Source organism: Argentina anserina, chromosome 3 (genome assembly GCF_933775445.1).
Source record: "Argentina anserina chromosome 3, drPotAnse1.1, whole genome shotgun sequence".
NCBI classification, from domain to species: Eukaryota; Viridiplantae; Streptophyta; class Magnoliopsida; order Rosales; family Rosaceae; genus Argentina; species Argentina anserina.
In genome coordinates this window covers 14,772,073-14,797,017 of record NC_065874.1, presented here as the reverse complement: position 1 = coordinate 14,797,017, position 24,945 = coordinate 14,772,073, and the positions used below count along the sequence as shown (strand labels likewise).

General features: G+C 36.3%; 2 protein-coding genes and 1 pseudogene across 2 annotated transcripts; 2 read left to right on the top strand and 1 right to left on the bottom strand.

The window, feature by feature from the left end:
• Positions 1-2,424: 2,424 nt before the first annotated feature.
• Positions 2,425-3,575, bottom strand: LOC126787135 (ATP synthase gamma chain, chloroplastic-like). Its single transcript, XM_050513062.1, has one exon. It carries the CDS (start codon positions 3,573-3,575, stop codon positions 2,595-2,597), a length of 981 nt encoding a protein of 326 aa, XP_050369019.1. The 3' UTR covers positions 2,425-2,594.
• A 9,337-nt stretch (positions 3,576-12,912) lies between these two features.
• Positions 12,913-17,710, top strand: LOC126786334 (uncharacterized). Its single transcript, XM_050512130.1, has 9 exons — positions 12,913-13,132; positions 15,360-15,416; positions 15,685-15,737; positions 16,013-16,064; positions 16,369-16,434; positions 16,520-16,576; positions 16,882-16,924; positions 17,212-17,241; positions 17,386-17,710. Exons 1-9 carry the CDS (start codon positions 13,021-13,023, stop codon positions 17,447-17,449), a joined length of 534 nt encoding a protein of 177 aa, XP_050368087.1. The 5' UTR covers positions 12,913-13,020; the 3' UTR covers positions 17,450-17,710.
• A 174-nt stretch (positions 17,711-17,884) lies between these two features.
• Positions 17,885-23,375, top strand: LOC126787134 (pentatricopeptide repeat-containing protein At4g04370-like; annotated as a pseudogene).
• The last annotated feature ends 1,570 nt before the right edge of the window (positions 23,376-24,945 follow it).

Here is a 24,945-nt window from a genome sequence, read left to right as displayed (position 1 = left end):
GGAGAATGGTAAACGTGAAAACAAAGAAGAAAGATGAAAGAGAGATACTTTTCATGTATTAACTTTCTGTGTAAATTTTAAGTAAGCATACACATCAAATAAAGAAATACTAAAAAGGAAAAATGGCCCAGCAAATTTCTTTTTAAGCTTATCTTGCCAGAGTGGATATTCCAAGCTGATGCTACATTTCCTATTTAGAGATGAGAGTTTTTCTGTTAGAGAAAGACTCACTTGAAAAGAAGTAAAAAGATGCACACAGCAAATGACAGTTAAGGAATGAGGAATCTGAATTGATTAGTTCTACCTAGTGGATGCTTTCTTTTAATCCCACTTGGATTTGAGAATGGTACAACCAAGTCATCAACTCAGTTTATAATTTCTTGCAAACGTGTGGTGGGGGTATAATACTATAGTACAAAAAAGATTCTAATACAATAGTAAAGTATCTATGCCTTCTGCTACTTCTCAGTTTTGGTATTCCCATTTTTCTGAGTTTCTACAAACCTCATTAATGCAGATATGCACATGTTAAACTTAGAAAGCAATAAAAACATATTTCTAATTTGTTCAATTTAAATTCATTCTCAATGATAGAGAGTCAACAGTTGTGATTCAGGCAGCTGAGGCAAAGACAGAAATTTATGGAGCATTGACAACATCGGAATCACCAAATATAATAAATCTTCCATCCTATGTATCTAACCGCAAATATTTCCGGGCTACATGCATACTAAAGAAAGACATAAAACTTCAGTCTAAATAGTAACTTAGCTTGTGATGGTGGTATAAGCAATAGCAGCAGCCACCCATCTTGATTTTTATGGCACACACTTCAGGCACAAACATGAAACAGAGAAAGGTGTAACAAAAGAGCACATAAAAAAATGACAAGATCTGCAACAGATGCAAAAGATATAGGGAAAGCATGCAAATCATATTATAAACATTCAAAAGCTATTCTGAAAAAGAGAGGGAGATCCAAAGGAAGAATTTCAGTAACATTGTGGAAAATTTCCAGCCGTTTAAGACATTTTGGAGAATACAAATAGAAATGATGCATGTAATGAAGAAGAAGAAATCAACCAAATGGATGAAGACAAATTTGTACAATGAAAGCGAAAACCTTTTTTTTGGAAGGTACTGTTGTACATCAATTTGACCCACATGCACTAATGAAGCAGCCATTCAACGCATTTGGCTCCAAAAATGACATCGCAAAGGAAGAAAACAGATCATTCACAATTGGCATAACAAAAGGCCATTTAGCTTTCTGAATGGCTTTCACTAATATAACCTTCTAAGATCAGTTCAAATGCAATGAAAATCATACGAAAGTATCCATAATTGTTTAGTAATCAGACGGGCCAGGTCTAAAGTTACTGAAACTCTACTTTGTAGCATAGTGCACTAGAGCTGTGGCCATAAAGTTACGCAGTTGGGTATCAAAGTGTAAAGCTGACATTAACTTGATCAAACCTCATTCTAGGCATTTTCTTGTGCAGTTAGATGTGAACAGTGGGTCTCTGGAATACTGCTGTAATTTTTGGATTTTTCAAACAGCAAAGCAGTATAATGTGCAGTAGACTATTCAAACTCAACATTTCACCAGGAAAAAGAAAAGACACTTTTTATTGCATTATTCTGACTCATAAATGACTTGAATGTTGTATCTCTATTCCAGCGAATCATTTAAGGTCGTATAAGAGGTGGAGGAGAACGGAGAACTTCACAATACCGTATATTCCAGCAGCCTAAGAGTTATATTACTACCAAAGAGAGATTTTGGCTTCAAAATAATGCTCTGTTGTCACCGTCAACAGTGAGGAGCCACACGTTTCTGTTTCTGCATTTTTCAGGAGAGCAGATGGGCTAAATAGGCTCCTAAGCAATTGAGTTCTAGTTTCCAATCATAACTTTCTGATAAGTTCCCCATCAAGAAAGCCGAACATTATATTATACTTCCTGATTGAGTTACTCTACCATGATTTTCTAATCACAGAATAAACTCGTACACACCTGTGCCCGTTGATATAGCCTACAACACCATATTGCTAATCCATGGACACAATTCAAAATTTAGTACCACATTATAATGCTAAAGTTCTGGCACAAGGAAGTGAGCACTAGCTTTATATCCAAGTGATATACCTAAGAGAGAATCTTTCAAAGTAATAATAAGTTTGTGCAATGAAATAGATGTGATTCATTTGAGACATTTATCCATACAGATTTCAAGTCACTTCAACTATGACTCTAAGTTACAAATACCAGAAAGAACCATCTATTATTCATAATAATTTTGAGTTTGGTTTAAGAATAGTTTGAATTCAGTAACACAATCTGTACTACACCCTAGCAATACCTAATAATCAATATAATCAACAATTTGATCAAAAGAAGCATACAGATATTGCTTCACTGCATTCTACTTTCATTCAATTTCATCATATGGTTCTCCCCATGGGAACTCAGAAAACCATTACATTTGACCAACTCTACAGCTAGCATGTTGACATATGAGAGAGTAACAAAATGTTTACCATGAATAATATGGCACAGAAAGAACATAATCTAAGAAGATAAAGATATAGAGATTACTCAGACTCTCTTAGTGCCTCAGCTCCAGCAACAATCTCCAACAACTCCCCAGTAATCTTTGCCTGTCTAGCTCGATTATAAGATCTTGAAAGCGTCTTCTTCAACTCATCAGCATTATCTGTGGCATTACTCATAGCATTCATTCTCGCTGCAAGCTCACTAGCCATTGACTCCTGTAATGCCCTCAGAATCTGACTGTTCAAATAGAGAGGCATCATGGCATCAATAATCTGAACAGGGTCCTGCTCAAACTCCATAAGCGGCGACATTTCTTTCCCCTCTTTCTTCTTCATCACACTCCCCCTCTCCAAATCCAACTTCCCTTCCTTACTAGTCAGTCTAAACATCTCATCCCCCAATGCATCAACACAATTCCCATTAACATCAACAACCTCACCCTTAGGCGACAATGGCAGCAATGTCTGAACCACAGGCTCCGACTTCACCAACGACACGAATTTAGTATACACAAGCTCAACTTTATCAACCTCCTCACTAACAAAAAGCGAAAACACATCATCAGCAATCACCTGAGCCTCTTTCGCAGTCGGAAATGCTCCTCCTTCCATGAACCTATCCACCTTAATCTCTGGCCTACGCATAAAATAAGCACCACCCTTCTTCCCCACACTAATCAACACCACCTTCAATCCAAGCTTCTTCAGCTCCCCAACTCGAGTCTGAGCTCTCTTAATCAATGCATTGTTGAAACCACCACACAGACCTCTATCACTGCTAACAACAACAATGGCTACTCTCTTCACAGCTCTCACAATAGTCAAAGGCACATCAATGTTTTCACCTTGAAGATGTTCATTGATGTCGTACAGAACCTCCACAAGGGTCTCTGAATGGTTTCTCGAATTTGTGAGGAAACTAGTAATAAGACCATGAATATTTGAAAGTTTGGTCTTTGATTCTACTGTTGTACTCACTAGTTTATAGTAAATTCTATAAACTACTGTAAGCTCGTTCATTCATTCTTTCATAGATATGCCATTTGTTTTAACTCTCAGTCGTAAACAGTGAGCAACATTACTTAGTGTCACAACCCTGAAATTTTGAATGATAAAAATTCGAATTCGAAGCTATGAAAATTCTAAAATAATTCCAAATATATTCAAATAATCTTATAGCAACAGTGTATCGAAACTGAGTTCACAGTACGACTCAGTTGACTTATATAATACATAATCAGTTTATACCTCAAGTATTATAATAATTGGAAATGTAATATTCACTCAATCCTAACCACAAACAGAAGAAGGAAACCCTCAGTAATCTTCCGAGTAAGCTCTCTGAACCTGCAAATCCCCACCTGCAGGATTATCTCCTATACTATCGATTTGGTGCAACGAGATTGTAAACACAAACCCGGTAAAATTTTCAGTCCGTATGAGTAAACGAACATTATAACATACATCACATACAAAGGAAATGTAACAGATAACATTTTAAGATATCTGTACTCATGAGACACTGGGCAGCCCATCTGGTTACCCACTTTATTTTAAACATGTGTACTCATGAGACCCAGGCAACCCATATGTTACCCCTTGTGCAATACAAGGACATACGGACTAGAGCTCTAACTGATCGTAACCGACACCCGGCCAAGGCTTGGTTCTGATTTCATGCCAACAACTTCCGAAGACCAGAAAACATTTTAACAAGACTCAATGTTAAAACTACGTACAATATAACAATCCACGCATGTTTATGTACTACAACCAAGCGACTCTTGCACAAAAATATATAATGTCACTCCAATAATCCATTATACAAGAAAGAACATTATCTCTCTTCCGGTCCCATCCGCCACAAGCCCACAATTAATCAAAAACAATAAAGTTTCATAATTTAAATAAAAACCGTAACATTATATAATACAACCCATATATATGTATCTTATTTACCATTTTGTACACATACACAACCCACTATATTATATAGATGTCACAGTTCACTCTTTTAAAGAAATCATAATTATGAGTCACCGTTAAAGGTAGACTTGTCATAGTGAGATTTACTTACCTTATTTCATGCCTACAACTTTACGAGACCAACAGATATTCCCTCACTCGTTTCGTCGGTCACCTAGAGGCTTAACAATGTCCTTAGAAATCAACCCATAGCACAACAGGTGAATATTAATTACTGTTTTTAAAACACTGTTCAACAAACAGTGTTCAATTAGCACTATTCACGCCCCGTTCTAGACGACTGCGCGTGGGGTTCACGCGCCACCGTCCGCCAACCGCGCATGGTGCTCACGCACCAGCACAACCCGCCGCACGTGAGCTTGCTTCCGGCCACCAATTCTACCCCTCTTCCCACCTATTTCCTCCTACGGCCTAATGCCATCTCTCCGCCGCCCCACTTCCTCCCACGCACCGCCCTAGGTGGCGGCACGCGCACCACCAACTCCTCCATCCAAACTTCGTCAAATCACAAAACAATCAACACCAAAAATGTAGATCACAAGGAGATAGATGTTTTCATACTTGCATCAGAACCTAGAACCGCCAAGAAGTCGCCGGAGACGTCAAAGATGTTGACGGTGGGTGAAATTGTGGAACGCGAAATGGTGGGTCGATTCGAGCTTCCAATCACTTGCAAACGGGATCAGAGGTGGGAAACAGCGGAAAGAAGTTGGTCTCGAGCTCTTGCGTCACCGGAGATGGAATTTGGACGGCAGCGAAATATGCATAAATTTCAAATCGCTAATATGGCTTCTAGGCGGCGATTGGCAGCGTGCCACGTCCACTGGTGATAGGAGCACTTTGTGCGACATTCTTAACATGTTTTTACCTCAATTTATGCTTTTCTTAACCCTTATTGTTGTACTATTGAGTCATTGAGTGGTAGTAAGAGTCTTGAGCGGTATTAGATGTATTTTTGTGCTTACATGAGTTAAAAACAAATAATTGGCCTAGAGTCCTAGTTTGACTAGGAATCCTTGTTATGTTTTGAAACTAATTATCTCTTACTTATGATTTTATTTTCTTATTTTCAGATTAGATTGAAGAGATAATTAAAGAAAAATAGATGGAGCCAAGTCATGCAACAATTAAATAGAAGATGATCATTAAAGGCATAAAACATGACATGTTTTAGGGAATTAAACATGCCATGATTTAAGGGATTAAAGCATGGCATTATAGTATGAGGAAAGATGCAAGTTCAAACTCTCCATCTTTCCTCTATATATACATGGCTTCACCTCTAAAATAAAATGACTTCTCATTATTCAAGAGCCAAGACTCTACCAAAATACCACCATAAAACTTTCCTCACAAATTAGCCAAGCCATCCACCCCAAAACCATCATCATCTCCACTGAGTTTCACTTATTGCAACCGTACCTTTAAGGTTCCTACAACGTGTGATTCTCGCAACTCATCTTCATGGCTTCGTCTATTTGTGTTAATCTACAATTCTTTGTCTATGAAGATTGTAAGTTGTTGTTTATGTGGAAATATTGGTTTTGTATTTGTTTTAAAATTTTCATATTGTATTTGATATATTTTTTAGACTATACCGAATTTATGTTCTTATAATTATTGAAGTTTGTATTTCTATTGTTGTGTTCTAATCATCTTTCTCATACTCTTAGATAATTTTCAGATATGTGCATATGAATTTAGTGGTTGGATGCAGTCCCTAAAATTGTGTTTGAGTGCTAGATTCATTAACCATATTGACACAAATCGAATCATGCCCTAAGTAAGTTCGGTTTGTGTTGATTAAAAGTGGTAAAAATTCTGGAAATTTGCATGTGAAACCATGGTGGGTGACGCCACACATGAAACATGTCTCCAATAAAGATTTGGTGCTTAAATGTAATCTTGTTTGATTTCTACTCTAAGTGTTATTGAATTCGATTGCCTGCAAATTTAGATTAGGCCCTAAGTCAATTTAAATGTTAATTGAAATCTTGCATGATTAGATGATCCCCTAAGGCTCTAATTGTATTGGTGTCTAAAAAGTATGTAATTGGTCAAAGTAGAATGCATGATAGGTTCGAACTTATAATAATGTGATGTAATGGTAAATTTGGTTTAAGTTTATTAAAGAGAAGTCGATCCTGTAAATAGTAATTTAGGTTTTATTTTAGTAGTTAATAATCAATCTCAAACCCCCCATTATTTGTTAACACTAAAAGTTTAGAGTTCCGTTCAATTCCTCGGAAAGAACGATCCATGCTTATTGTATACTAACGATGATGTTTTACATGATTTATTATAGACGTTTTAATTAACGCTATATCATTTTAATTAACGTTTTTACAGTAAAAAAATGTGCACAATAACTTTGTAAAAAAATTAAAATATATATTATATATTTTTGTGATAAATGTTTTAATTTTGTTGTAGTATGCATATAAGATACTTGTTACACTTAGATAAAATTTTAAGGAAGCTAAAATGTTTATTCATGTTTAGTTGATTGTAAGTTATAAAGTGAACGGAATAGGTAAAATCTATTTTGTTAATATTAGCTTTAACCCTCCATTTGTACCTTACTAAGGTCACTTGGGGTTGAGGGCGGCTTTTATTAACACTTTGCGAGCAGTCTAACACACACATTTATTCTGAGCTGAGTAAGGGGCATACTATTTTCAGTACTCTGGTTCAAGGTTTAGAAAATTGGATCTCAGAGGCCCATAGACTAACATACATCTCGGTGATGAAGTCGATAGTGGAAACATCCTCTCGAGGTGTAGCCTCCGTGGTGTCCAACAAATGAATCATGCCTTGCGACTATCTCTGAATCTAGCTATCCAGCCTTCTGAAACAAATGAATGAGTTTGTGTCTAAACGACGTACTTAGGCCGCACGTCCACCTCGCTTTATAACTTAGAAAATAACTTTGTATAAATAGATGTATATAGTTTCAAAAGAAAATAATATTCTAACTTTTAAGGTATATCGAATAAAGCAAGACCCTTATCTGGGGCTGTTTCAGTCCATTGCACAGTTAGCTCATCTGCTTCACGTATCTTAAATGTTAGGATTGTGTGTGAATAAAATCAATTAAACTTAGTAATACTTTACACTTGTAGATTTCGTAACATTAAAAAAATATAATTAAGAATAAAAGAAAATATAAAAAAATAATTAAAAAATGATTAGAGAAAAGAAGTTCCAAGTGGGCCAGAAAGTTCTGTTATTCCATTCGAGGCTTATGTTGTTTCTAGGGACACTTTATTCGCGTTAGGTTGGCCTATTTATTGTTACTAACGTGTTTGCTCATGGTTCAATTGAGATTCAAAATGATAAAACAGGGAAGACATTCAACGTGAATGTGCATCGACTTAAGCCCTACTATGAGCATTTTGAGGAGCACATGCATGAGGAGACAATTGTGAGAGATGCACCTAAAGGAGAATGAACATGAGAGAGCCTAGGCTGAGAGACTATAAAACTTAAGCGCTGCATGGGAAGCAACCCATTTCAACCATATATGTGGAGGAGTCGTCTATGGGAGTTTGAATTTTCTAATCGCTTCACTCTTATGGTTGAATTGTATATGTGTTGATATGTCATCTTATTCTATGCTTGTAAATTACATTCTTACTATTGAGCTTACATTGAGGACAATGTAATTTTCTAAGTATGGGGTAGGGTTGCAAGATCATTGATTGTTTATTTTTACTTTTATTTATTGTTTGTGTCATGATATAAAAAAATCCGAAAAATTAATATAAAAAAATGAATCTGAGTGAAAAGAAGAGAATATGCATTGTGAGGATGATTGGATTGATCAAACATGTTAAATGTTTATTGTCTAGTATCTGACTTATTTATACTATGAAGCATGTTTATGAAACTTGGAATTTATGTACTTACATTCAAATGGTTAAACTTGAAAGCTATGTGTTTTGAGATTCTGAGGCAATCATTTAGGGGCAATAATGCCTTATTTAGTTTTGTTTTGCTAAGGGACTAGCAAAAACCTAATGTCAGGTAGTTGATAGAAGCACTTTGTGCGACGTTCTTAACATGTTTTTACCTCAATTTGTACTTTTCTTAGCCTTTATTATTGTACTATTGAGTCATTGAGTGGTACTAAGAGTCTTGAGTGGTATTAGATGCATTTTTGTGCTTACATGAGTTAAAAATACATAATTGGTCTTGAGTCCTAGTTTGACTAGGAATCCTTGTTAGATTTTGAAACTAATTATCTCTTACTTATGATTTTATTTTCTTATTTTCAGATTGGATTGAATAGATAATTAACGAAAAAGAGATGGAGCCAAGTCATGCAACAATTAAATAGAAGATGATCATTAAATGCATAAAACATGACATGTTTTAGGGAATAAAACATAGCATTTTTTAGGGGATAAAACATGGCATGTTTTAGGGAATTAAACATGCCATGATTTAAGGGATTAAAGCATGGCATTATAATATGAGGAAAGATGCAAGTTCAAACTCTCCATATTTCCTCTATATATACACGGCTTCACCTCTAAAATAAAATGACTTCTCATTAGTATTCAAGAGCCAAAACTCTACCAAAATATCACCATAAACTTCCCTCACAAATTAGCCAAGCCATACACCCCAAAACCATCATCATCTCCACTGAGTTTCACTTATTACAGCCGTACCTTTAAAGTTCCTACAACGTGTGATTCTCGCAACTCATCTCCATGGCTTCGTCTATTTGTGTTAATCTACAATTCTTTGTCTATGAAGATTGTAAGTTGTTGTTTATGTGGAAATATTGGTTTTGTATTTGTTTTAAAATTTTCATATTGTATTTGATATATTTTTTAGACTATACCGAATTTATGTTCTTATAATTATTGAAGTTTGTAGTTCTATTGTTGTGTTATAATCATCTTTCTCATACTTTTAGATAATTTTCAGATATGTGCATATGAATTTAGTGGTTGGATGCAGTCCCTAAGATTGTGTTTGAGTGCTAGATTCATCAACCATATTGACACAAATCGAATCATGCCCTAAGTAGGTTCGGTTTGTGTTGATTAAAAGTGGTAAAAATTCTGGAAATTTGTATGTTAAACCATGATGGGTGACGCCACACATGAAACATGTCTCCAACAAAGATTTGGTGCTTAAATGTAATCTTGTTTGATTTCTACTCTAAGTGTTATTGAATTCGATTGCACGCAAATTTAGATTAGGCCCTAAGTCGATCTAAATGTTAATTGAAATCTTGCATGATTAGATGATCTCCTAAGACTCTAATTGTATTGGTGTCTAAAAAGTATGTAATTGGTCAAATTAGAATGCATGATAGGTTCGACCTTGTAATTATGTGGTGTAATGGTAAATTTGGTTTAAGTTTATTAAAGAGAAGTCGATCATGTAAATAGTAATTTAGGTTTTATTTTAGTAGTTAATAATCAATCTCAAACCCCCCATTATTTGTTGACACTAAAAGTTTAAAGTTCCTTTCAATTCCCCGGAAAGAACGATCCTTGCTTATTGTATACTAACGATGATATTTTACAGGGTTTATTATAGACGTTTTAATTAAGGCTCTATCAACGGGCTGGAGCAGCTGACCGTGCAGTTGTCTTGAGACCGGCGATGAAGGCCACGGTGGCCGGATGTGGGAGATCTGCGATGGAGAAATAAGCGAAGGAGGGTCAGGGAAAAGAGAGAGAAGCTGCGTGGGGGTGGGGGGGGGGGGGGGGGGGGGTTCTGTTTTGGGAAAGCTAGGGTTTCCCAAAAATTCCTTTTATACCTTTCTGAAATCAGAAACTTAACTTCCGTTGCCAACAACTTTCAAACACGATGTCTGAATAAGGCGTGCCACGTGTCTACGAACTCGTAACGACGAGTTCTACGACTTTTATGAAGGACGTTTTTGGAGATGAGCGACGGAATAAAAGTTGACTCTCGAGCCACTGAAAACATCACGTTTTTTAACCTTAAATTTTTGAAATCAGTTTCATTTCGTAAAGACATCGACGAGAAGGCGTAGAAATCCGATTTTTACTCGAATTACCAAGCTTAATAATTTATAAGAAATTATACGAATTTAACTCGAAATTTTGGGGTATTACATTTAGACTTGTTGAAAAGTTTGGAAAGCAATTGAAGTATGCAATTTGATTGGATAACGATGCTTGGAGGGTTCCTAACAAACTTTTTTGGAAGTTAGTTAGCCTATTATCTTGTAGAACACATATGACTGAACAATTTAATCATTCTCCTGTAAGAAGTTTTATGCCTACTTGGACTGTTCCAATGTGCATAAACTTGTAGTTTCTTTTTCTTGCTCTGGCTACCTTTTTAAGTGTTACCAGGAGGAGATTTGTTCTCCCGTGGTTGCTGGAGTGGTAAACTCTAAAATTTTAAAATGATGGCTATCCAACAGTTCAAAATTTCCTCTTTTATAGATTTGATTGAATTCAAACTTTGGAATTGTAGAATTTCTGACATTACTTTCTATTTCATTATATTCGAATTCTTCAGAGTATAGTAATTGTACTACTTTTTTCTTTCTAAATATGCTCAGCATCTTCATGTCTCTTATATCTCTGAGTTTTCGAGGAGCTAGAGATCCAAACCTTTGGACTCAGTGTTAATTCGAATAAGAAAGTTCTTGGTGAGGAGTTTCCTTGCAGAACTTCTAAAGGCTTGAATCCTCGAGGTTTTGTAGTTTTGGTCTTAGATTGACTTTCATTTTTCAATCTTTTATGTTCAACGACTATCTTTTGAACATGATTTAAGATTTTTTCTTGCTGTAAATTGAGCTCTATTTACTATTGACCTTTGCCAATAGTTCTTATCTTTCTGGGAGGGATCTGATATAGTAGTATTTTACTTTCCAATTTATTCAACTTGTAGACTATATCTAGAAGTCGTTCTAGATATCTAAAGCCTTCGGTTATAGATTCTTGATGCATTGCATCAATTTGTTGTACTAGAAAATCCAGTTTTTCTATTATTTGTTCAATTTTTATTCCCATCTTGGGGATTTGGTTTTGGATTTTGGGTTTAAAATTTTGAGCACTAACCGATGACTAGGCTATGATACTGATTTTTTGAGGGATCTAACCAATGCTCAAAATATCTAGTGGCTTTTGATCTTATTCAAATGTTTCTTGAAGTATTGCAGTTTATTTTCTTATGTGATAGATCTGTTATTGGATATCGTAGATAATATCCCAATAATCTTGGATATTTCTAGGGAGATTATTCCTAATTTTTATGAGTCTTTTTTCTCTTAATTTGACATTTTGTAAATTTTTATAAGAAAGTCTAGCTTATGTTAAAATATCTAATTTGGTAGTTATAAAGTTTGCTATTATGATAAAAATTAACCGTTTACATTTGAGTATCGAGGATAGATTTAAATATTTATAATATGTTGAATAAATAAATTTAATATGTCCACCATGTTCAGTCAAAATTTTGAACAAAATAAAACTCTAAAAAGATAAACCAAAGAAGATTAAACTAGCCTCTTTATTTTTTATTTTTTTTATGTTGGGTATCTAACAAAATATTCTGAAAAATAAACGGAGACCCTTATTGTTATCAAAATAAGAGTTCGGGTATTATATTGTCAACTTTATAAGTTTAGATATCAGGTAAGAACTGGGTACTCTTGAAGTACTTACCCGTAGGTGTAGGCATAAAAAACAGAAATCCCGATCCCGTCCCGAAATTCATAGGGACGGGATGAGACGGAGGTTTAAAAACGTTCGTCCCGTCCCGATCCCGTCCCGTTTTATAATAGTGAGATGAGACGTGAGACGAATAATTTATATCCCGCTTCGTCCCGTCCCGTCCTACCTTTAATGAAAACTTAAAAATTCTTATATATTTGTATCAAAATGAAACTAATTTATGTTTTTAATAACTCCAAAATTATATTAACTCAAATAATAATGATAAATTATAATATTTTGAACATAATATGCATTTTTTTTGTTAAAATTTCATTATTAAATGTTACTTTGTTATGAAAAAGTAAAAATATAGGTTTTTATTTAACTTAATAGAAATGTGAGATTTGTCCCGTCCCGATCTCGTCCCGTCCCAACCGGGATTAATCCCGAGTGAGATGCATTTTTAAAAACCCTCATCTCATCTCGATCCCGTCCTGATTCAAAAGAGTGGGACGAGACGTGGGATGAGCCCCGTCCCATCCCGTCCCGTCACGTGTCCACCCCTACTTATCTGTGTACTTTTGTAATAGAGTTGTGTCGTTTTTATAGGTTTTATCCTACGAAAAACGACGGGTCGTTTGTTTGTTGTATGTAAGAAGAAATTCTGAAATAGTCTCATTTGCAGCATTGAAGCTTTGGAAGAAGCCCTGGGAGTGTATTTAGTATTGTGGAGGTGCAGGGTGCAATTAGAAGATGCTGGTGGACTTAAGAGTGGAAGGCCATTTGAAATTTTGATTTGGGTTTTTTTTGGGGGGATAGAAATGTCGAAGTGGCTGGGGAGGATTGCTGGGATGTTCAGGAGTGGGAGTATGGTCGGAAAGGACAAAGCCGGCAACCGTTACTTCACCAGAAACGATGAACTTGATGGCATCTGTAAGTTTTTTGTTGCAACTTGATTCCTGGGTTCTGTTCAGATTGTCATTATGGTCACTCGTGTGTATTTTAGTTGGGTTTTTTTTATTATAGTGCATTGCTCTTCTGATTTGTTTCATGGGGTTCAAATAACATGTATGAGATCTTTAGGGAAAAGAGTAAGCACCTTAAAAAAAAAGGTATAAACGAACGTAGTGCCACTGCAAAACAAAATTTCTAGTATCAGAAGGATATTTATCATTGCAAGACATAGTGTGTGCTAGTGATCTTTAATTGTTTATCAATGGTAGATTCTAACCTAATTTAGTGATAGCAGTTGAAAATCCAGTGATTCACCTGTTCATACCGCCTTCATACAGGAAGTATTCCCAGATTTGTTTTAGCTCTGCAGACCCCGCCCGAACCTGTCTTGAAACTATGCCTCGTGTGGAACTAAATAATCTTTAGGAGGCAGAAATCGGTAGCATGAGGGGGTTCAAAGTTTCAAACCCTGGACCGTGTGGGAGAAATCTATTGGCCTCACCACTTTAACTAACCTGTGTTGGTCTTTTGGAGTAAATTTAAGAGTTCCCCACAATGTCCTGCAGACAACATTCCTATGATGCAACCCCTAGTTTTAGTAGCTCTATTAGCTTTCATTTTAGAAGCAATCTAGGAAACGTGGATTAAACAGAATGATTGAGATGAATTAGAGCACGGTGAACTTGAATAGTCACTTGAAGGTTCAGATACCGCCGGATTCCAGGAACAATTACATTACTGCATTTACTGAACCAAGTTTAGCATTTATAGAGCTAGTTTAGTGATAACTGAATTCTTCTACCAAAAGAATTAAAGAAAGTTCCCATTTAATGCCTGTTGTCTAGCCCTCAAGCTAAATATAAGTTTTCCTTTCATTTATGGTAGGATGTTTCAATGAATTATCATCTTTCATCCTGATCACCATTTCAAGTCTTGTTGCTTGCAGCACATGAACTAACCCAGAAAACTATTTCCGACTTTCTAATGTTACTTCAAATTTGGGCCTTATTCAAATCTTCCAAGTCCCAAACCACCTTCTATTTTGGGGGTACACACAATGCATTGAGCCAATATTCTTCTTCTATGTCAGTAGCAAGACCTTTCCCTTGAAATTCTCCCACTTTTAGACTCTCTAGATGGTTTTGACTGAAATAAAATCTACCTCGGTTTTGTAGAGTATAGCAACAGATGATCCTCAGATGGCAGAGCTTTTATCCAGCTTGCCCTGGATCTTTCACGGAAAGAGTGCTTTAAGTTTCTTCTTCTATGACTTGTGCTTTTAATTTCTCAAAACTTAGAGCCACTAATCTGTGAGCAACATAATTAGCTTGCCTATGAACACAACAAACTTTAACACTAGGAAAAGAAGCTACTAAGTCTTGAATGGCCACCACGAGCGCATTTAAAGGAGAGAGGTATGAGCTGACAGAAGAAATGGCCAGAACTGCCATTAAGCAACATGGAAAGCTGATGTAACAAAGTTCTGTCCAGAAGAGAGAGAGAGAGTAGCAATAAAGGAATATTTTGATGATTGTAAGACACCACCTGTACCTCCAATTGGATGCTGCGGTGAGAAAGCTCTGTCAGCATTCATTTGACAGTATTGACATCCGGTCTTATCTTTTTGCTAGGCTCGTCAAACCTACCCATAGACAAAGCCACAATACTTCGACGTGGTTGGGACTTGTTACACCAAAGGCTGTTGCGTTGGTCCAAATGCTACGCGTAAGAACAAGCATTTTGTCAAAAGTGGTTGAGACAAATTCACAGCCCTATCAAGCACCAATCTTTCCAAGTAAGATCAGACCTTGAAAATGAGAAGGAAGGAAAGCTGAAAATATCTTTAGCAACCTGACAATCTCATGAGTCATGACATCCTCCAAAGTTTCAGGATGTGAGTGCACACACAACAGCTCAATTTACCTGCATATCCCTTAGTGACTAAGGCAGTACGGGTTGATAGAATATTATGAGCATCTCCATGCAAATACTGTAACTTTATTAGGGACCTTGGCTCTCCCATGATAATGATTATCTGTTGAGTTAGGTCTCCAGTGTTGTAATCGCATATACTATCTATCGACTATCGTATAAGAAATCTGTATTTGAATTTGTGTGCAATGATTTTAATGTGGCCACTATATTGAGAGGTCATCTAATTTTGCTTCTGCTGTCTTTTTTTCTTCTCCTCTTCTTGATGCATTAGTAAAAGAGAAAAGATGGGTGGTATTCAAGGGGGAGGAGGACCCAACCTCTGTTCCAGGTAATAGGTTTTTTCCGAATACAACTTTCTGTCAATCTTGCATGATTGATTCAGTTGGTTTAATTTTTTTTATTAATTAATTTTTATTGCTGAATCAGCAAGTACTCTCTTTTGGCTGTTGAAATATGGCATGTTGATCGGCTCCTATTTATTTTTGTCTATATAGACATATGAGTTGCACACTTATTTTGACAAGCATGCATAAGTTCTTACTGTGGCTTTACTGTTTTCTGTACTCCCTTGTTGACTGCTATTTTGATGATTTTAGTTGAATGGATATGTTGGCTCAATGGGCAGCGTAAAAAGGCTCCGACGGCAGAGGTACATCTAGATCTATACAGCTGTTTCTCTTTTATTTTTTGCTTTGCTGATTCCTCTTCTCATCACTCTTGATTTGAAAAGAAAAAATAAAGACTTTATTTAGATTTTTTATGTAAAAATGGGACTATTTTTCTATTACCATTAATTTATCAAATTACTATGGGCTCGTCTTCTTAAACTTTTAGTAATACTTGGCGCCCTTTTTTATATTCCTCATTTTGGTATGTAATTCTTGCGTAAGAAAAGTCATTTGACAAATTTTTCTTTTCTTTCAGGAAATGATAGAATTGGAAGCAAAGCGTGAACGTGTCCGGCAAAATGTTGCTCGTATGTATCTTCATTATCAATATTATACTATTTTGTTTGTTTCTGCTACTACTTTATGCCTCTCTTGAACAATAGAGTTGTAGCTGTACTGAATTGATACAAAATTATTGTTGAAAATTGATACAAAATTTGTGAATACAATATGAGCATGGAATAGTTAGAAATTGTATACAACCATAGGATGTCTGTCATAAATCTTAAAGATAGAAATAACAGAAGATATATAATTATATATATATGAGCTGACTCGGGTGTGTCTTTAAGAAAAAGTTCTTAAACACTTGCTTTTCTAATTTTGCAAAAGTTCTGAAGAAAGAAGAAGAGGAAAGAAAAGCAAGAGAAGGCACCACACGCAAAGTCGTGAACTCCGGTAAGTTTTGTACAAGAATGTTTATGGTCTATTTAATATCATGCACTTGCAAAAATTAATGTTAACTTATCCTCCATGTGTATAGGTAAAGGAGGTCCAGACTTGAAAAGTTTCATTCGCCAATTTCCTGGATCCTCAGAAGGTATGTAGTTTCCTCGAGACAAATCATGGTCAGGATGAGGTTTTTGTTTTGAGGCTCTTTGTTATATTGTATCGTTAATAATGTGATGACTGTTAGTTTTCATGTCACATGTTAATGACTGTTGTGTTGGTGTAAGTTATGCATAATTAGAAACAGAATTTTACTTTTGAGCTCATTGTTCAGATTGCAGAACTTCCGCATTATCCTCTTGAACGTATAATCTATTGTTCTTTCATAGATCTTGTCATAGATTTTGCCAAGTTATTTTAGTTCTTAACTTGCATATTTGTTGTCTATCTTTAAAGGTGACAAACACAAGGAAGAAACCAATGAGATGGATGGAGTGAGGTAGGTCTGCTAAGATTTATATAGATACATTGTGAATTATAAGAATTAAAAATAATGTGCTTATGCTGTTAGAGAGTATAGTATGCAAGTTTTTTCGCATGGACTGCCAGGACTGGTAGATATATAGGGAGTACATTCTGTTTTTCATATATATGTTTGACCAAGGTTCTTCTTAATCTTATAGTCACACCAGTTTGTTATTTCACTCTCGTATCATTTGGTTAAATACTTACCAGCTCTGGATAGAGAGTTCTAATTGTCTCTTTTCTGTATTATTGTGTCTGTAGGACCTCCAAAGAGAAAGAGGCAGAACAACAGTATGTTCTTCTCAAAATCTTGAATAAAATACACATCTGAAAATTCCTCTTGCCCTGAAATCTTATAAGAAAGCAACCCAGAATTCTCTAAGATTGTGTCTTGATAATATTATGTTAATGATTCTGCTTTCTTGAACTTTGCAGTTTTACAGAGCCAACAGGATCTGGTCAAACATTCAAGCCTGGGACATGGCAGCCACCAACATGAAGTCAAATTGTTAATGCGCACACATATTAAAGGGTGATTTTATTTCTTAACCCTCCTGTCCGAGCATATAGCACTGAAATTTTTTTCTGCCAAAGCAGACAACAGAGGGCGAGTTGTTAATGACACTTGCAACAGAGTTGTGGCGCACTATAATACCTTCATTTTGTTTCTGTTTCACTACCAAGCCAAGCAAAATACATGCCTGACGGCACCATGTATTGATCGAGTTTTTTTTGTAGTAGTAGTTATATTACACCATTATATTTCCAAGTCATCATGATGACTGACATGCGAGAAACTGTGAACATTGTTTAGTTTTACATTGTTGTTCTTAGTGTCATATCCTAGTTTTAGACGGTATGGATAAACTGTGTAGATAAACTTTTCTCGCATTTTTGTCAATCTAAGGTTTTGACAATGTGTGTCAATGTTACCATGGTTCAAGTGGAAAGGAGCTTGTTCCCATTAAGCAAGGTCTCGAGTTTGAGCATTGTGAATGGAGGAATCAGTGCTGGGAGAGTTTCCCGCTATAACCCGGCGGTCCGGAGGAATCAGTGTTGGGAGAGTTTCCCGCTATAACCCGGCGGTCCGACGCTGCTCGAATATATAGTCATCTCACAAAGGGTGAGACATTTCCTGGGAAACCAAAAAAAAATGTGTCAATGTTGGAGAGTAATACAGAACTGACGGCACACAGCGAAGACATAGATGATATGATAGTGGGTTATATATATGACAAAAATGATCGTAAGATTGTTCAGAAAAGAAACTTAACTCGTCTATGGTCAAACAAAAAGAAATTATGCATCGGTTATCTGTCAATCACTTGTTTTGAATTGATGCAGTTTTGTTGTAATTGTTCAGAAAAGAGACTTAACCCGTGTATGCTCAAACAAAAAGAAAATATTTATGCATCAGTTACTTGTCAATCACTGGGTTTTGAATTGATGCAGTTATATTCATTAGTTTTACAACGAATCGAAGAGGAAATGGTTATTTGATAAGACGAAACTAATGAACATTTGCTAAGCATGGGAGGTACACTCCCATCATCATCTAGAGAATCAATCCTTCAACGTCTAGCTTCCTACCAGATCAACCAAATACTATCTAGGACCCAATTATTTAATTCCAAACCATAGCTGGTTCCAATAGCTAGAGGATTCATACACAAATTTTGGTGTTGCTACTGGTTACAACACCCTAATTGTATGTTTCGCTGGGAATCTGCATGGATAATGCATCACACATAAGTGGGTAGGCTCTATAACTAGAGCTGTTAAATATAATTTAAATTTCCTCCAAAATCTTATCACAGATTTAAATTGAAATTTCTATATGTTTGTTCCTGTATTTGTATCCATCCTTTACAAAGAATCAGAAGAATCAGAAGTAGGTGAATTTCAATCATATATCTAGCTAAATGAGATGATAAGTTGATGATAAACACATTTCTTCGTTCTGTATTCATAAAATGAGAACGCATGCATGCAAGAAGTGGCTTATCTTTTTCATGACATTTTTGAGAGAGCTATTTGATGAATATTTTGTCACCAAACTTGAGGCCTTCATTTCTAGGATCGGAGATACGATATGTTATTGTTGTTGGTAGTTGCAATTGTAGATTGAACCCAACCTTGCCACCTTGGTATCAAAGATGAAGATGAAATTCAAGAAACTTCTGCTGTCGACCTAAGAAAACAAAATTTTAAATGGAGACCTGCTGAAAATGTGGAACAAGCTCAAAGCGGCTATATATAAATCTGTAAATGCCAAGGACCAGAGTCGCCCAATAAGCACATTCTGAATTCATTTTCGCATTAGTGAGGTAATATTCGGCCAGTAGCTAGGCATAAAATATATACCAATTTGCCATGAGAAATTGCCAAAGATCGGACCTCTTCTGATAGCTTCATATATTACACTAGTAAGGAGGGTCGAGTATAACTCTACGGTGTCTGTGGCTGCGACACAGAGTGATGTCAGATTGGGGAAGTCTGTGCATGGACAGATTTTAAGAACAGGATTTAAATTGGATTCCCATGCTGAAACATCACTTATTGTTATGTACTTGAACTCTGGAAGTGCAGGAATATGTTGCGTTCAGGATATTTGCAAGGACAATTCAAAAGGATGTGGTTCTGTGGACGGCTATGATCTCAGGGCTTGCACAAAATGATTCTGTAGACAGGGCTCTAATGGTTTTTTGTCAGATGTTGGAATTTAGAACATCCAAATTGCGATCTTTGGATCAAAGTCGTAGTATTTTCCAAAGTAGGAGCAAAAGATAGATGGTTTCTTGGAATGCTATAGTTGCTGGATATGCTCAAAATGGTCAGCTATGCGAAACTGTTTGTAACGACCCTAAAATTTCAAGCTTAAAAATTCAAAATTTCAAAGTCGTTAAACACCAAATAATTTCAACGAATCGAAATCATTTAAAATGCCACAGCGGATCATCTCTGAGTTCAAAATACAACTCAGTTAAACCGATTATTACAACCCAAATTATAATTCAATATTATAACAAATGGAATTGCGTAATCCTCACAACAAACTCACAAGATAGTCACACAAAATCCTCACACAAGCTGGAGATGAATAACTTCAAGTCCTCTGAGCGGTCCGTCAATTCCCGCTAATCCACACCTGCGGAGTTATCTACTACACCATCGAATTGATGCACCGGGATTGTAAACACAAACCCGGTAAGCTTTACAGCTCGTATGAGTAAAATGAAAATATAACTCGCATATTAATATATATACGAAAATCCACAAATCAAACAAATATAAATGCACTCATGAGTCAATGGACGGCCCATCTGGTTGTCCCAAAGAAATATGAAATAAAACGCTCATGAGAAATTAAGTAACCATTCTGGTTACCCAAATGCATTTATATTACGGGTACCAAGAACGCTGGTACACCTCTGTTACCCCTCTCGTAATACACCGCCGACGTTGGATAGCCACCCGCTACCCAACATCCAAAACAATCTGAGTACCCATGAGCAGATAACCACCCGTTACCTCACATGCAGTACTAAGGCAGACAGACTAGAGCTCTAACTGTATCGTAACTTTCGCCCGGCCAAAGGCTAGGTTCCGACTTGCCAAACACGTACAATAATCTCACATCATATTGTACCAATCACGTCCGAAGACAAATCAACATTTTAACAATCTCAATGTTAAAAATCATGTACAATAATCTCACATCATATTGTACCAAAAATCATGTCCGAAGACAAATCAACATTTTAACAATCTCAATGTTAAAATCACGTACAATAATCTCACATCATATTGTACCAAAAATCATGTCCGAAGACAAATCAATATTTTAACAAACTCAATGTTAAAATCACGTACAATAATCTCACATCATATTGTACAAATCAAAATCACATGCTCGATATTTAAATCTCGTCATCGAAATGACATAAATCACGATAAAATCATAACAGTATATTATATAGCAAACTATATATATATGTACATATTTACCATTTATATAATATATATATAATCCATTATATCGTATACATGTCATATTTCATAAACACGTCCGAAGACAAAAACTCGTCCGAAGACAAAACATTTTAACAAACTCATGTTAAAACCACGTACAATAATCACACCTCATATTGTACAAAAATCACATCACATGCTCAACATTTAATTCTCGTCATTCGAAATGACCAATTCCAATGAATTCATAACAATATATAATATAGCAAACTATATATATATGTACTTATTACCATTTATACGATATATACGTAATCCACTATATTGTATACGTGTCGTAATTCAATATTAAAAACTCTTGCAAAAATCTTGGAATCACCGCAAGGGTAGATTCGTAAATAAGTGAGATTTTACTCACCTTCTTTCCTGCGTGCAACTTCCACGACCCTGAAAGTAATTTCCTCACTCGTTTCGTCAGTCACCTAATAGCACGATAAATGCTTAGAAAATGATACTTAAAATATCAGGTGACGAGTTCAGCACAGCTAAATGTTGTTCATAAAATATTGTTCAAGGAACACTGTTCATGTTTACTAATCACTGTTTTACTAAACCACTGTTCACAGTTACTGTTTTACCAAAACACTGTTCAAAGCTACTGTTTTACCATGACACTGTTCACATTTGCTGTTACAGATCACTATTCACAGTTAATGTTACAGATCACTATTCATGCGGAGTTACTATTCACAGTTACTATTCATTCGGCGTTACTGTTCACCGACCGCCACCAATCATCACCAAATTTCACCACCACAACCTAAACAACATTTCCAACAACTTCCTAGTTGACACCAAGATCTAAATCCGAGTCTAAACAGTCCAAACAATGAAGAACATGAAATCGGCACTATTCACAAACCCTAGAAATTGAAATTTTGATTCGGGTACTTACACTTCGATTTGGCTCGATTCCTTTTGTGGGAATGTTGCTGGGACTGAGACAAGCAAAACCCCCCAAGAATCTCGAGCCATGGTGGCCGGAGGAGGCGGCGCCGCCACAACAGTAACTTCCGGCGGTTGCTACACCGCGTGTGGTTGTCGCCGGAGTGCAAGGCGTAGCCCAAAAGATGGAGCTCGTCGAGCCCGTCAGTTTGATAGGTGGCACGACACGAGGCGATGTCGGATGGTGGAGAAATCGGCCGGAGAAGGTTTTTAGGTCGGGTGAACAGTACCCCGAGCTGATTTTTAGAAAAAATCTGATTTTCTGATTTTAATCTCCTCTCATTCCTTTTATACTATTTCCAAAATCGGAAACGAACTTTCGACGTTAATAACTTTCGCGTCCGACTTCCGATTCAAACGCATGACGTGTCCACGAATTAGTATCGATGAGCTCTACGACTTTCGTGAAGGAAGTTTTTGCAACCGAGCGATGGAATAAAAGTCGATCTATACGTTGCGGTAACGTTACGTTTTCTAATTAAACGATCCGAGAACGTTTCCGTTTTCGTTTCGAAATGTCGCAAACCTCCAATTGTCGTCTTGAATTAATTTCACAAGTTTAACACTTTGAAAATACTCGACATTTAGTTTCTAAAAATTCGGGTTATTACACTGTTGCTCTTTTCTCCGAGATGAGGACAGGTCTTCAGAAACCTGATTCATTAACTGTGGTCTCCCTTCTCCAAGCTTGTGCTTAATTGTAATGGGGCTCTCAATCAAGGAAAGTGGATCCACGGCATTGCTATTAGAAGTTGCCTCAGACCGTGCATCTTGGTAGACACGGCTCTAGTTGACATGTACTCAAAATGTGGTGACATGAATAAATCTCACAACTGCTTTTTTGAGATGTCTAACCCGGATTTGGTGTCGTGGAGCACTATTATCTCTGGTTTGGTTGTCATGGAAAAGCAGATACGGCATTGGAATTGTATGCAGAGCTGCAAACTGGAATCAAACTAAATCATGTCATTTTCCTCTCGATTCGTTCAGCTTGTAGTCATAATGGTCTTGTCGACAAGGGTTTGAGCATTTACCAGTTTGGTATTGCACCAAGCCTTGAGCATCGAGCTTGCATTGTCGATCTCCTCAGTCGAGCTGGAAAGGTGTTTGCCGAGCCGGCAGTTGATGTATTGGGCATACTTCTTGATGCATGTCGAACCAAGGGCAATGTGGTTCTCGGGGTCGTTATTGAAGGAGAAATTTTGAGGCTGAGACCTGTGGAAGCTGGAAATTACGTGCAATTGGCACATACCTTTGCTTCAATGAACAGATGGGATGGCGTTGGTGAAGCATGTAACCAAATGAAGCCACTTGGCTTTAAAAAAAAAAATCCCTGGTAGGAGTTTTATCGAATTAAAAGGACTATCACTACATTCTATACAGATCACAATTCAAATCCTCAAATTGATGATATATATACTGTCACTATTGAAAATTTTGAGCAATGAAATGAGGAAATCAAGCCTCCGCAGTTGGGATGGTGGTGAATAAGTACTTGGGACTCAACAGTTAATACTTAGAAATGACCATTTTCTGTAAATTTCTTAAAGTTTGCTCTACTTGAAGAAATAATAATAATAATAATAATAAATTGAAATCAGAAAATAGTAGGGGTGGGCATAAAAAACGGAAATCCCGATCCCGTCCCGAAATTCAAAGGGACGGGACGGGACGGAGGTCTAAAAACGTTCGTCCCGTCCCGATCCCGTCCCGCTTCATAATAGTGGGATGGGACGTAGGACGAATAATTTATATCCCGCTTCATCCCGTCTCGTCCCACCTTTAATGAAAACTTAAAAATTCTTATATATTTGTATCAAAATGAAACTAATTTATGTTATTAATAACTCCAAAATTATATCAACTCAAATAATAATGGTAAATTATAATATTTTGAACATAATATGCATTTTTTGTTAAAATTTCATTATTAAATGTTACTTTGTTATGAAAAACTAAAAATATAGGCTTTTATTTAACTTAATAGGAAGGTGGGATTTGTCCCGTCTCATCCCGATCCCGTCCCGTCTCAACCAGGATTAATCCCGAATGGGATGCATTCTTAAAAACTCTTGTCCCGTCCCGATTCAAAATAGTGGGACAGGACGTGGGATGAGCCCCGTCCTGTCCCATCCCGTCCCGTGCCGTGCCCACCCCTAGAAAATAGTCATTAAATTAATTAAAAGTGCCTCATTAACCCAACGGACAAAGAAATTTTGGAAACAAAAATTTTGATAACTATAGATGATAAAACTCACAACCTCGTCAAATTTGAGCAAAACTGGCCAATAAATTATGCTAGTGTGTGAAAGTTCAGGCACAAGTTGCAAGTTATTCAGTTAGGTAGCATTCTACAACGAAAGTTTGAAAATCAACTTATTTAAAGATTTGAAACCATCATATATGTACATGTAAATACACCAAAAGTGATCTTCAATCCATTATATATGTACATATAGATAAACCAGTACACCATCTTCAATCCTTCCAAAAGTGATGCTACTCAATGTACATGTAATTTGTACAACAAATGGCCAAGAGGAGAAGATGACCATAACTTTACCGTTTTATAGTGTATAGATGCAGCAAGTTTACCATTCTCAAAAAAAAAAACATGCAGCAAGCTTAAAGTTAAGTATTCCACTTGGAGACCTGGCTACTGTACTAATTCAACATGCCTAAATGCCACAGGAAGAATGCCATTAAAATCACAGGTTGAACACACCACATTATGTCTCTCTGACAAGTGACGACTCGTCAACTTTGTAGAAGTTGATCAGCAGCACGACCACATTCAGTATCAAAATCTGTTGTATATTTTTAAATCTCTAGTGGGCTATCTTATATATCCAGATCGTAATCCCGATGAGCTACCAGTTAGTGACCGCTAAGAATTAGATCATGGTGATGGTTTTAAAGAAATGCGAACATCAGTTGAATTTATACATGGTTGATTTCCTGTTGAAATACGCATTATGTCAAAACCATAGCAGGAAGGGAAAGAGTTGAGAGAAAAAA

Bases quoted from the DNA above. Each gene is read 5' to 3' on its own strand.
- LOC126787135 (XM_050513062.1), bottom strand. From the start codon at position 3,575: ATGAACGAGCTTACAGTAGTTTATAGAATTTACTATAAACTAGTGAGT.
- LOC126786334 (XM_050512130.1), top strand. From the start codon at position 13,021: ATGTCGAAGTGGCTGGGGAGGATTGCTGGGATGTTCAGGAGTGGGAGT. The intron at 13,133-15,359 runs GTAAGTTTTTTG...TTGATGCATTAG, and splicing joins CGATGAACTTGATGGCATCT to TAAAAGAGAAAAGATGGGTG. The intron at 17,242-17,385 runs GTATGTTCTTCT...TGAACTTTGCAG, and splicing joins GAGAAAGAGGCAGAACAACA to TTTTACAGAGCCAACAGGAT.